Source organism: Osmerus mordax, chromosome 17, assembly GCF_038355195.1.
Source record: "Osmerus mordax isolate fOsmMor3 chromosome 17, fOsmMor3.pri, whole genome shotgun sequence".
Classification (NCBI taxonomy): Eukaryota; Metazoa; Chordata; class Actinopteri; order Osmeriformes; family Osmeridae; genus Osmerus; species Osmerus mordax.
In genome coordinates, this window is record NC_090066.1 from 1,625,378 (window position 1) to 1,639,843 (window position 14,466).

Sequence of the window (14,466 nt, forward strand, 5' to 3'; positions counted from 1 at the left end):
GTTGTCTCAGAGCAAACACTCTCTTTCTTTCTCCTTCTGTTTCATTCTTTCGTTCAATTTTATTTGTGTAATTTGGTATTCTTTGAGGAACTCGCAATGTAATGATAATAATCTGGGGCCAAAGTAAATATTGACGTAAACTAGCTCTGACAATTCCAATTCTGCTAGCCGCCAGAGTCAACCCCCTTGAATGACAAAACTGGCAGAGATGACCTCGGACTGGCTGTTGACAAGAAAGGCTTGCCGTGCGGGTGTAATTACGTTTCTAATATGATTTTAATCTCTCCTTTTTCAAAGAACCCCCTGGACCAACAGGCATCGGAGCGCTTGTCAACACCCAAGGCTTTTGTCGCAGAGTTAATTAGTCTCTAATTGGCTTCCATAATTCGGAAGGGGAAGTAGATATTGATGAGGGTGGAGATGATATCTGCATCTCTCAAAGCCTACATTTTGTTGAGATAGAAGAACTAAGAAATTGTTTTCCTTTTGACACGGGTATAAATAAAAGCAACCATTATTATAGCAAATTGAAGTCATCACATATCAATAAAAAAGTAACACAGAAACAGTGTAGACCTACGAGGATGACTTGTCAACTGTAATATGAAATATGAAAGCGTATAAGCAGGTTTTACTGCATTACTGAAGGCAAAATGGCAGTTTATGAAATCCTGCTCTCCTTCTCCTCCCTCTTGTGTATTTGGAAGAAACTGGAGAGACTTTAAAGAGAGACACACTTTAAGAGCAGCCCTGGATTCAAGAATATTTGGATTCCTTCACTGTTGTGTGTGTGTGTGTAGGAGAGAGAGAGAGGGTGAGAAAGGGAGAGAAAGGGAGAGAAAGGGAGAGAAAGGGAGAGAAAGGGAGAGAAAGGGGGAGAAAGAGAGCGATTGAAAGAGAGAGGGAGAAAGAGACAGTAAGAAAAAGACAGAGAGAGAGGGAGGGAGGGAGGGACACAGAGAGAGAGATAGAGAGACACACACACACACAGAGACACAGAGAGAGAGAGAGCAGGAGATATGTATGCTTCCAGTGCTGGGTGCACTGGTCCGTTTGGCAGCAGGAAGAGAGGCTCAGCAGAAGGCAGGACTGTTTGCCTGGAGACAGAGGCCAAGCTCCAGCATTGAGATGCCTGACATATGCTACTGTGTTTACACACACACACACACACACACACACACACACACACACACACACACACACACACACACTCAACACACACACAAACTCACACTCTCAACACACATGCGCACGTACACACACACTCTCAACACACACACTCACACAAGCGCTCATATTTCCTCTCTCTCACCCACAATCACCAACATCCAGGAGGTCATTTTAGAAAGTATTTTCTAGCTGGCTAGTTAGTCAGAAATCATTTCTTTTTTTTTGTTGTTACGTTGGTGTTGAGGGTTTCCTACAGTTTGTGTTTTGGACTGCTGTTTAACAGTGTGATTATAGAGGTAGGATCTGAATAAAAGACAAACATGGCCACTCTGGATTGTGTGACTAGCTCTGTTGTGGTCCTTATATTTCTAGGCCTCTTGCCAGAGATCATAGCCTGCTTCATTCTCCTAACTCCACAAGGTCTCTCCCTGCTCAGTGTAAGCTCTCCTCTGGTGCAGTATCCCATGGCAACAACGCTGGCACCCACACTGGCAAGAGCAGACCATATGAAAATTACACCACACATACACTCACATAAAATATGAAAACGCACAAATGCATACACGCACACACACACACACACACACACACACACACACACACACACACACACACACGCCACCCCACCGGAACTGCGTGATTGACAGCATCCTCCTTGCCCCTGGGCCTAAGCAGGACAGAGCAATAATCCAACCAGATAACAGGTCGAAGTTTATTAACTACCACTCAATACCAGCTACTCAATACCAGCTACTCAATACCAGCTGCAGTCCCACCAAAGGAAGAGACACCGCCAGACAGATATATATAAAAAAACATAGTAAAAAAAAAAGATTTTTTTTCCGGCAGTGGGCACAGTGTGGCAGTCCCTCTGGTTCTGGCGCTCTGGATGACATCTCTTCGAGTTCGTATGGAGAGAAAGATCTCCTAGCTGTTGGATGTGTTAGCTCGTTCATGGCCCAGCTGTAGACTCCAACCACCGGACGAGGGACGCTGGGATACACCTTAAAGGTAGAGATGTGAAATCTCCTTCTAATGCTTTTTCATGACTGGTATTTGAGTTGAGTGGAATTGAGCTTTCTGTCCAAACAGCAGTGTACTCTCCAACTGATGAAGGTCACTTCATTATACTCTACTGAATGTCTAATGTTTTGAAGAACACTAGCTTCGCTAGTTTTTAATGCCACAGTGGTGATTGATTGTCTGGGGACTGAGCTATGACTGTAAATTGATAATTTTTCCATTCAGTGTATTGTAGAGAACCATTGACCTTTGTTTTCTACAGCTCTTTGATGGTGTGAATTAGTTTGTGTCCAATGTGTATGAAAGATTTTCAAACGGGAGAATAATTCAACCATTCATTTTGCCAACGAGGTGTCCGTATAAACCCTTAAAAAACAAAGACAGAAATAATGCCTCATTTTTAAAGAGGGAACATTTTTAAAAGGACTCCTTTGTCCATCAGACAAATTGCTATTGAGCTCACAATGTTGCCATTTCAAAAGTAATGGAAAGTGTTCAAAGGGAAAAGATTAATGGGCAGAGAGTGGCAAACAATGGTTTCTTTCTAAATTCTTTCTCGAATTTTCTAAATTGAAAACGCACACCAGAAAACAAATTTAAAACTAAAATGTAGTCTAAGTTGTTTACATGAATACAGCCCTGATTGAGAGTTTAAAGTTGAGAAAGCATTTGGCAAAGCATCAGTGTATGTCTGTTCCTTCTTGAGAATATAAAAGTGGTAGCTAGCTGTACAGTATGTGGCTGATGTGCTTGAACTTTTTTTCTTCTTCTATAATGCAACAAATCTATTGACATAGTTGATCTACTGATAAAGTTCCTCAAGAAGCTTGTATGTATGTAAATCACATATATATATATATATATTTCCTAATATTTATTAGTTTATCGTTTCTGAACTGTGCAATTATTCTCCACAGCCTTCTTCCTTAAGTATCACCTTAATCACCACAACAATAATCAGAGGTGAATGAAAACCCACATTCAAATCTTTGCCTTTCAGAGTCCCACACAAACTCAACCACCGATTGGCTGGAAGTGGACCAGAGGGGACTGTGAGGAGCGAGTGGGTTAACCTAGGAGGGCCGCGGGCCAGGACCAGGGCCAGAGCATGGGGAAGACCAGCCGGAGCACAGTGGAGCTGAACTCCCCCACGGAGACGAAACAAGCGCTCCCCTTCGAGGACCTCAACCACTCGGCCGCCCTCGGAGTCGAAGAGGACAAGAAGGAGGAGCCGCCAGATCGAGGGAGCTGGAAGGGGAAGTTTGACTTCCTGTTGTCATGTGTGGGTTACGCCATCGGTCTGGGGAACGTGTGGAGGTTCCCTTACTTGTGCGGGAAGAACGGAGGGGGTAAGAGAGCCAAGATGGCCACCATTTTCACAGTCGCTGAAGATTAAAGGGGGGGTGTGGATCTTCAAGTCAAGTCAATTTGTGTGAAATGAGCAGTCTAACTAAATAATAGACACATGGTGGCTGACTATATTCAGTTAGAGAAGCAGTAAAGTAACAAAGGAAGAAATAGTTTTAGATTTTTTTTTTTTACACACTTTATGTCCAGATGCTGCTTTGGCCTTAGCTGTAATGTAGCTGTCTGATTATCACTGAGTTTCTGTGCAGACTGGAAGATCCACTCCAAGAACATCCTATATTTTAAATACATTGATTGAATATAACATATGTTCGGATATACTGATAAATACATTGTGGTTGATAAGGCAGTTCTTCATCATTTAAACAGACTTCGTTACACGTTAAGATTTTGTATTACTGCTTACTGTTCTGTTTTATAGACTTACGAAACCTTGAGTAAGCAAATTAAAAATCAACTATTATGGCAGTTGAACTACAGAAACACAGATTTTTTGTCACTGACCTTCATGTGTTAATCATGAGCTTGCTGTTAAAATTCCCATTTTACAACATGCATATTTAATAAGAATCACTCAAAGTTGGTTCATGTTTATGTATTGGTGTCACTCTCTCTGTTATTGAGCTCATAGTCTTTTACATTTTTCATGAGGACTAGATACATCCCAGAAACACTCACAATGTATTATTTCCGATAAGTGTTAATTATGAGTATTAATATCCACCTCGTGCCATGGTAGATTATAGCTTATCTGTGATGAACGTTATTGATCTGTAGAAGTGAGTGGGAGAGTCTGCCGGTGGATTGCTCACTCATTAGTTGCAGTTGGCATGGTGTGTGTGAGAGTGTGTGTGAGTGTGTATGTGTGTGTGTGTGTGTGTGTGTATGTATGTGTGTGTGCTTGTAAATAAACCGTATCTAACACCCATTCGTGCAAAAATATATTCCCCAGGTCAATAACAAAACGTATTTCACCGTAGAGGAAGTTCTGTTGAGAGTATAAACGGTGTAGTATCGCTTACTTCCTGGTTTTTCATGTCCATTTCTGGTCATGTGACAGGGGCCTTCCTCATCCCGTACTTCCTGACCCTGGTGTTTGCTGGGATCCCTCTCTTCCTGCTGGAGACGTCGCTGGGTCAGTTCACCTCGGTGGGGGGTCTGGGGGTGTGGAAACTCCTGCCGATGATGAAAGGTGACGTCAAGAGATGTTCTATGCCCCTACAAACACACACACACACACACTCACACACACATGCACACTCACACACACACACACACATGCACACACTCACACAAACACTAATCTTTAATGTACAGACTCCTGGGTCAGGGTGGAACAGGGCTATGGTGGCATTCTATACTCCTAAAACAAAATGTTTAGAATTGAGATGGAGCATAATACAATAGCACAGAAAAGGGTGGAATGATGTTGACACTAACTAAGCCTCTTCTGTCATCTCAAGGCGTTGGCCTGGCATCAGTGGTCATCTCCTTCTGGCTCAATATCTATTACATCATCATCATTGCCTGGGCCCTCTACTACCTGTTCAACTCCTTCAAATCGGTAAGCTACAGTTTTAATGTTCAACTCCTTCAAATCGGTACGCTACAGCTTAAATGTTCAACTCCTTCAAATCGGTACACAACAGCTTTAATGTTCAACTCCTTCAAATCGGTAAGCTCCAGCTTTAATGTGTGGATGATTCCGGCTCAGCATGAGCAACAATGCACTGCATCAAAATCGATTTCTACAGGGGATTATTTCAGAGGAAGGTCACATCTATGCTTGATTTAGGTTAGCCTTTAAGACACATCTGACTTGACCACAGCTAAACCCCTGGGGATATGCTATAGCAGTTTATGCAAGTTATATAAATTACAAGAAAGAAACTGAATCTTTGCCCACTTCCGTTCATACTTCATTCCTGTAGTGATCACTGCCACACAGAGAAGTCACATAGATATACCACATCTCTCATCTGCTGTCTAGCTATTCAGATCAGACTTCCTTCATTGACTTTCAGATGCACTCACTGTAACTTGACCTTGAGAGTGCAGTTTCATTTAGTGCAGTTTTATAACTGAATTGCTTCACCTTGTCGTCAAAGTTGAATAACTCTGCGCTTGACTGCCTAATTTCCCTGATTCAAAGACGTCTCTCTGCCTCCCGGTTCTTCGTTTCTCTCCGCACACCCGTCACCCTGCTCTTTGTGAAAGTGTCTAGTCTGGAATGCTGGTGGCAGGAGTTTAAAGACTCAGCAGATATAATGTGTCTCCCAGGCTTTTGTGTGAAGTAAGATGGTGACTCGGCTGAACAACAGGAGCCAGTGCGGTGTCCTTTAGTGTCAGATATTTCATGTTGGGGGAATTTGGGGACTGTTGAGTCCCTAAAATGTTTGCTTTTTGTCTCTTTCTTCGAGACCGGTTCGTGAAAGAGTCTGTTTGTGAGCTTGGTTTATTGCATTGTTTACTAAATCGTGGTTAACAATGAAAAAGGATTAATTCAATCATCAATCACATACCTGCCATCTCTCCAGGTCTCCTCTTTTCACCCTTCTCTTTACAACCGTAGGAGTTGCCTTGGCAGAGTTGTGACAACCCCTGGAATACAGAGAAATGTTTCTGCAACTACAGTCTGACAGACACCACCAACCTCACCAGCGCAGTCACTGAGTTCTGGGAGTAAGTAGGCCGGCTGCATCACACTGCCAAGCTGTGTTGTAGTTACCACGTGTGAGAGTGACCCGTCAGAGAGACTCCTGGGTTGGTGTGTGAGACTGAATAGGTGCAGTCCATTTGAACAAAGCCGGTGTTGAAACTGTGTGGGTTGGTGGGTACCGTACACGAAGAGACCCGGGTTCGAATCCGTCTCAGGGACCATTTCTACATGTCTTCCCCTCTCTCCCTCAGGTTTTCTGTCTAGCTCGACGATCTCTATCCAATAATGCTAAGAAAAATCGCTACATTTCACAAAGGTCAAAAATCTATCTTGGAAAAAACAGTGTGTGTGTGTGCGTGTGTGAGCAGGCGTAACATGCACCAGATGACTGGGGGTCTGGAGGAGCCAGGGGAACTACGCTGGCCCTTGGTCGGGACGCTGGCCCTGGCCTGGGTCCTCGTCTACTTCTCCATCTGGAAAGGAGTGGAGTGGACAGGCAAGGTCAGTCTGTCTGGCTCTCTCACACACTCACACACTCACACACATACACACACTCACACATACACACTCTCACACATACACATTTACATTTAGTCATTTAGCAGACGCTCTTATCCAGAGCGACTTACAGTAAGTACAGGGACATTCCCCCCAAGGCAAGTAGGGTGAAGTGCCTTGCCCAAGGACACAACGTCAGTTGGCATGACCGGGAATCAAACTGGCAACCTTTGGATTACTAGCCCGACTCCCTCACCGCTCAGCCAACTGACACACACTCACACATACACACTCTCACACATCAGGGTGCAAATGTGGATGGGTACATGTCCCATTCATGTATATTGAGACCTGTGCCTCTGAGCCACACGCGTACCTCCTGTCTCTTTCTATGATCTGTCAACAACGACATCTTCTTCTTCTGCTTCTCTACTTTCTCCTTCTGTCACTTCTTATAATGTCTTACTTTTATCTGTCTTTCTGATGTCTCTCTATGCACAGCTCTGATGGAGGAAAAAGTTGTTAAACTGTCATTTAAACTGAGATTCCAAAACCCTGATCTTTCACAGCTGGTAAAATGAGGAAAGAGACACAACGACATCGATCTGCCAACACTGTTGAATCAGACAGCTTCGAATTAAAACTAACTTTATTCAAAGAATATAAATGAGCAAAATCTATACACTCATCCATGCGTGATTGGGTTTTAATGTGAGCTGCAGAAAGTGGAAAAATGAATTTCTCTCAAGGCCATGTTTTTGATAGGCATTACCAATTAAAAGGAATCATTATCCTACAAAGAGCTATCACACATTCCAAAAGCTCTGTCAAGATGTTCGGATGACAAGGCAGAGACAGTAGCTAGCTTTTCAGAATGCTTACCCACCATGGAAGCCTCCAGTCTTTCACACAATTTGACTTTTTTTCACACACTGGTGTTTCTCTAAGTTGTATTTATACACTCAAATCCTGCATGCAGTACACCCTAATGTACTCTAGTCTACACACATGTACATGCGACATTTAAGCACAAACACACGCTGATGCACAACATACCCACAAAAACACAAATGAACACTTACATGAACCTTGTCAACTCAACTTTGGCCTCTTCTCCTCACCTTTGACCTCTTCTCCTCATCATCTCCCCACCTCCTCTCCTCTCCTCCTCACCTCCTCTCCTCCTCACCTCCTCTCCTCACCTCCTCTCCACCTCACCTCCTCTCCACCTCACCTCCTCTCCTCTCCTCACCTCCTCTCCTCTCCCCACCTCCTCTCCTCACCTCCTCTCCTCACCTCTCACCTCCTCTCCCCACCTCCTCTCCCCACCTCCTCTCCTCCTCTCCTCTCCCCACCTCCTCTCCTCACCTCCTCTCCTCACCTCTCACCTCCTCTCCCCACCTCCTCTCCTCTCCTCACCTCCCCTACTGTGGTTCTCCTCTCACCTCCTCTCCTCACTTCCTCTCCTCACCTCCTCTCCTGTGGTTCTCCTCTCCTCTCACCTCCTCTCCTCACCTCTTCTCCTCACCTCCTCTCCTGTGGTTCTGTACAGGTGGTGTACTTCTCTGCCACCTATCCGTACTTCATGCTGTTCATCCTGTTCTTCCGGGGAATCACTCTTCCTGGGGCCAAGGAGGGCATCCTCTTCTACATCACCCCTGACTTCAACAAGCTGATCAAGTCTGAGGTATGGGGCCAGGGTCACACACACACACACACACACACACACACACACACACACACACACACACACACACACACACACACACACACACACACACACACACACACACACACACACACACACAGAGTATATTGGTGTTAACGCAGGAAACCAAAACAAAACATAGAACTTACTTTGAATTGTGTATATCTGTGTGTCTGTGCGTGTGTGTACATGTATGTCTATATGTGTGCGTGCATGTGTGTGTCTGCCTGTGTGTGTGTGTGTGTTCTCAGGTTTGGCTGGATGCAGCCACCCAGATCTTCTTCTCTTATGGACTTGGTCTCGGTTCTCTCATTGCATTGGGAAGCTACAACTCCTTCAACAACGATGTGTACAGGTAACCCCCTACATTTACATTTAGTCATTCAGCAGACGCTCTTATCCAATCCAAAGCGACTTACAGTAAGTACAGGGACATTCCCCCCGATGCAAGTAGGGTGACGTGCCTTGCACAAGGACACAACATCATCTTTCACAGCCGGGTATCAAACTGGCAACCTTCAGATTACTAGCCCGATTCCCTAACCGCTCAGCCACCTGACTCCCCGACTCCCCTAGCTCTGCTGACAGCCTGCATCCATCCATATGAGGGAGAGGTACGCATGGACTACTCTACAGTACATAAAACACAGTAGCTATTATCGAAAGTAGTCGTTATTATCTAGTTCAGATGAGAGATAAGAGCTAATAGAGAGGGAGAAACGACTGCTGCCCCGAGTCTGTACCTGCTCCACCCATCCCAGCCTGTACGCCATGAAGCCACTTTCACCCCAGAGATCCGAGAGGAGATCCGAGAGGAGATCCGAGAGGAGATCTGAGAGCAGATCTGAGAGGACCTGACAGCTGTAAACAGGAGAGCTCAGCTGTGGCCTCTGGCTGGAGGAGCAGGGACACAGCCTCTTCTGCTCATCGATCAGAAGCTCTCCGCAGCTCCAGGTGTAGCGTTGCAGGGGGAGAGAGGTCAGAGGTCAGGGTGGGTGAACCTGTCTGTTTGTGCTCCAGGTGAAGCGCTGCAGGGGGAGAGAGGTCAGAGGTCAGGGTAGGTGCACCTGTCTGTTTGTGCTCCAGGTGTAGCGCTGCAGGGGGAGAGAGGTCAGAGGTCAGGGTAGGTGCACCTGTCTGTTTGTGCTCCAGGTGTAGCGCTGCAGGGGGAGAGAGGTCAGAGGTCAGGGTGGGTGCACCTGTCTGTTTGTGCTCCAGGTGTAGCGCTGCAGGGGGAGAGAGGTCAGAGGTCAGGGTGGGTGAACCTGTCTGTTTTTGCTCCAGAGACTCCCTCATCGTTTGCTGCATCAACTCCTTCACCAGCATGTTCGCCGGATTCGTCATCTTCTCCATTGTGGGCTTCATGTCCTATATCACCAAGAAGCCGGTCCAGGAGCTGGCAGCCTCAGGTACACAGCCCTCAGCATGACCTAAAGTGGGTCAAATTCAAATTAGAAAAGCTTTGTTAACATGAATGTTCAGGTTAAGCAATGTTGCAGTGAAGGGACAACATATCGTTTTCAACAAATATCAGGGGATCTAACTATAATTAGTCATGAATAACATATAACGCTTGAGTGAGTGTCATTACAGAAGGGAAAAGTAAATAAATAAATGTTGAGTATAACGAGAGTATGGCTGCTGTGAAGCAGGAGGTGTGTTTACAGTGTGTGTGTGTCCGTGTGTGTGTGTCCATGCGTGTGTGTGTGTCCATGCGTGTGTGTGTGTCCTTTGTGTGTGTCCATGCGTGTGTGTGTGTCCATGCGTGTGTGTGTGTCCATGTGTGTGTGTGTCCATGCGTGTGTGTGTGTGTGTCCATGCGTGTGTGTGTGCGTGTGTGTGCGTGTCCATGTGTGTGTGTGTGCGTGTGTCCATGCGTGTGTGTGTGCGTGTGTGTGCGTGTGTGTGTCCATGTGTGTGTGTGTGCGTGTGTCCACGCGTGTGTGTGTGCGTGTGTGTGCGTGTGTGTGTCCATGTGTGTGTGTGTGCGTGTGTCCATGTGTGTGTGTGTGTGTGTGTCCATGCGTGTGTGTGTGTGTGTCCATGCGTGTGTGTGTGCGTGTGTGTGCGTGTGTGTGTCCATGTGTGTGTGTGTGCGTGTGTCCACGCGTGTGTGTGTGCGTGTGTGTGCGTGTGTGTGTCCATGTGTGTGTGTGTGTGTGTGTCCATGCGTGTGTGTGTGCGTGTGTGTGCGTGTGTGTGTCCGTGTGTGTGTGTGTGCGTGTCCACGTGTGTGTGTGTGTGTGTCGGCAGGGCCAGGCTTGGCGTTCCTGGCCTACCCTCAGGCTGTGACCCAGCTGCCCATGTCCTCCCTGTGGGCCATCCTCTTCTTCTCCATGCTCATGATGCTGGGTCTGGACAGCCAGGTAGGGTCCTCCCCTTACCCTAACCCTCTCCCTAACCCTAACCCATCCTCTTCTTCTCCATGCTCATGATGCTGGGTCTGGACAGCCAGGTAGGGTCCTCCCCTTACCCTTACCCTCTCCCTAACCCTTACCCTCTCCCTAACCCTAACCCATCCTCTTCTTCTCCATGCTCATGATGCTGGGTCTGGACAGCCAGGTAGGGTCCTCCCCTTACCCTAACCCTCTCCCTAACCCTAACCCATCCTCTTCTTCTCCATGCTCATGATGCTGGGTCTGGACAGCCAGGTAGGGTCCTCCCCTTACCCTAACCCTCTCCCTAACCCTAACCCTCTCCCTAACCCTAACCCATCCTCTTCTTCTCCATGCTCATGATGCTGGGTCTGGACAGCCAGGTAGGGTCCTCCCCTTACCCTTACCCTCTCCCTAACCCTTACCCTCTCCCTAACCCTAACCCATCCTCTTCTTCTCCATGCTCATGATGCTGGGTCTGGACAGCCAGGTAGGGTCCTCCCCTTACCCTTACCCTCTCCCTAACCCTTACCCTCTCCCTAACCCTAACCCATCCTCTTCTTCTCCATGCTCATGATGCTGGGTCTGGACAGCCAGGTAGGGTCCTCCCCTTACCCTAACCCTCTCCCTAACCCTAACCCATCCTCTTCTTCTCCATGCTCATGATGCTGGGTCTGGACAGCCAGGTAGGGTCCTCCCCTAACCCTAACCCTCTCCCTAACCCATCCTCTTCTTCTCCATGCTCATGATGCTGGGTCTGGACAGCCAGGTAGGGTCCTCCCCTTACCCTAACCCTCTCCCTAACCCTAACCCTAACCCTCTCCCTAACCCTAACCCGCTTACTGCACTTACCCCAACCGAACCCTTCTTTCTTCCATATGTGTGTGTATGTGTGCGTGTGTATGTGTGTCGTGTGTGTATGTGTGTCTGTGTGTGTGTGTATGTGTGTGTGTATGTGTGTCTGTGTCATGTGTGTGTATGGGTGTGTGTATGGGTGTGTGTATGTGTGTCGTGTGTGTGTGTGTGTGTGTGTGTATGTGTGTCTGTGTGTGTGTGTATGGGTGTGTGTATGTGTGTCATGTGTGTGTGTGTGTATGTGTGTGTGTATGTGTGTCGTGTGTGTGTGTGTGTATGGGTGTGTGTATGTGTGTCGTGTGTGTGTGTGTGTGTGTGTGTGTGTATGTGTGTGTGTATGTATGTCGTGTGTGTGTGTGCTCCAGTTCTGTACGGTGGAAGGCTTCATCACGGCTCTGATGGACGAGTATCCCCTGGTGCTGAGGAAGAGGAAGAAATCCTTCATCCTTCTGGTGTGCATCTTCTCCTTCATCATCGGCTTCTCCAACGTCACACAGGTCAGGCTGCTGCGCCACCAGAGGGATGGCCTTCAAAACGTCTTTTTAGTTATTTGTGTCAACGCTTATGTGTCATAAGCGTTGTGTCAACAACCTTTCCAGCAAAGGTTTCTAAAAAACGTGAAACTATTTGTGTTGCGTTCTGTGTGGGGAAAAAAACGTAAAAAAAAAACGAAACGGGGGGGTTGAAATTATATATATTTTTTCACGTTCGAAAGTTTGAAAAAATGTTTTGGAAAACAAGTTTGACAAAAAATGCTGCATGAACTGTACAGTTTAGGCCGTGTGTGATTAAGAGGTGTGTTTCTTTAGGGGGGCCTGTATGTCTTCAAGCTGTTTGACTACTACTCTGCCAGTGGCATGTGTCTGCTTTTCCTTGTCTTCTTTGAAACGGTCTCCATAGCCTGGTTTTATGGTATGTACCACTCAGATATTTCTCTTAAAAAAACACGTAATCATTGTATTTCTATTGTATATGATCTCTGTTCTCTGTCTGTCTCGTAGGAGCTGATAGGTTCTACCAGGATATCGAGTCGATGATAGGATACCGGCCTTGTATCTGGTGGAAACTCTGCTGGAAGTACTTCACTCCCCTAATCTGCCTGGTACGCCTAGCAACAGAAAACCAAACCTCATACACACTAGAGCTGAGCTCCATTAACTAAATACATCTTTTACACAGGCAGAGACGTTTTTGGGGAGAGGGGATTATGTTCAGGTTCCGAGTTTTCACATCCTCCAAGTGTAATTTAATCAAATCGGAACTTACCCTAGGATTTGCCTGTCGGTATCTGAAAATACAGGATGAGAGGAGGTAGTTCTTCTGAATGGATCTAATCCCCTCTGTTTTCCTACCTCAGATTTAGCTACAGGGTACTGTGGCAGTAGAAATGTGATATAAAATGCATTACACTGTATTGCTACTCGATAGGGTAATTCCCCTGACGGGAAATCATCCCTGGGTCTGTACGCTGGTATAAACATGTGGAGATCAGAGGAGTAGCCCTATCAATGGACTGTTAAAGTTATTCTGTCAGAATGACTGTATATCACTCTGCAAATTCAATAGATCATTCGCTAACTGGATCGATGGTCCAAGCCAGCAAACCAATACATTTGTTCACTTACAGGACCATGTGATTAATCGTTCGACAAGAGAGCTGAATCTCTGGTTGTAGCTTTCTAGTTCCCATTTGTGGGAGAACTTGAAGATGGACTGACCCATTTTGTTTGCAGGGGGTGTTTACCTTCAGCGCTATCGAGATGACCCCTCTAACCCTGGGAACGTATGTGTACCCGGCCTGGGGCCAGGCGATTGGCTGGCTCATGTCCCTGTCATCCATGATGCTGATTCCTGGCTACGCCATCTATATGTTCTGCAAGACCAAGGGAGGCCTCAAGGAGGTGAGGACGCCACAGACCTCCTTCCTTCCTTCCTTCCTTCCTTCCTTCCTTCCTTCCTTCCTTCCTTCCTTCCTTCCTTCCTTCCTTCCTTCCTCCCTCCCTCCCTCCCTCCCTCCCTCCCTCCCTCCCTCCCTCCCTCCCTCCCTCCCTCCCTCCCTCCCTCCCTCCCTCCCTCCCTCCCTCCCTCCCTCCCTCCCTCCCTCCCTCCCTCCCTCCCTCCCTCCCTCCCTCAAGATGATTAGACGATTGAATTTTCATTTAACTTCACCTTTCATCCATCAAATGAGTCATTTCTTTTCCTGAACAGCGCTGGTGCAAAATTACCACCTCAAAACAGGAAGCTCGGCCTCCGTCGCAGGAAGATGTCACCAGGCGGACCTCCCACACAGGAAGTGTGGGAGAAGCAGCCGTCTAGCTCAGCTAGCAGCAGGAAGCTGTCATCAAGACCCAGGTTCAAACAAAGTGAGGCATCATGGGATACCAGCCAAACTGTATAGCTCTGCATTTCAGTTTCACACTGTTGACACACAATTTCTCTAAAATCAAAGGTTGACATTACATGGACTGGTCGCCCAAGAAGGGTGACAGAACGGGCTAGAACGTTCTTTTCCCTCCAGTATGCACTGTCCAGTTATAATCCATATGAATGTGTATTTGAAACCTCTTTGCTTATAGCTCCTCTATAAATCACCTCTGCTCCATGTCAATGTGATTGGAGATGACATCATAATTACAACGTCTTTCAAATGTGTCGAGTCAACAGCTGAAGAGTGAGTAAATATAATCACTTTTTTTTTGTGCTTGAATGTGCCAACTGGAAATAGTTTATGCACTGTTGGAAGGGTAATAATGTCGTATGACACCTGGTACTGTGCCTAGAAAGTAGAGCTAGATTTGGAAACAGCGTTT

At 46.6% G+C, this 14,466-nt stretch overlaps 1 protein-coding gene across 1 annotated transcript; it reads left to right on the forward strand.

The window, feature by feature from the left end:
* The first annotated feature begins 3,301 nt into the window (after positions 1 to 3,301).
* LOC136959981 (sodium- and chloride-dependent GABA transporter 1-like) lies at positions 3,302 to 13,972 on the forward strand. The gene is made up of 14 exons (XM_067254231.1): positions 3,302 to 3,542; positions 4,622 to 4,753; positions 5,025 to 5,125; positions 6,134 to 6,243; positions 6,589 to 6,721; positions 8,271 to 8,405; positions 8,678 to 8,781; positions 9,711 to 9,835; positions 10,680 to 10,792; positions 12,022 to 12,153; positions 12,466 to 12,568; positions 12,658 to 12,758; positions 13,390 to 13,557; positions 13,865 to 13,972. The coding sequence occupies exons 1-14, from the start codon at positions 3,302 to 3,304 to the stop codon at positions 13,970 to 13,972; spliced, it is 1,806 nt and encodes a 601-aa protein (XP_067110332.1).
* The last annotated feature ends 494 nt before the right edge of the window (positions 13,973 to 14,466 follow it).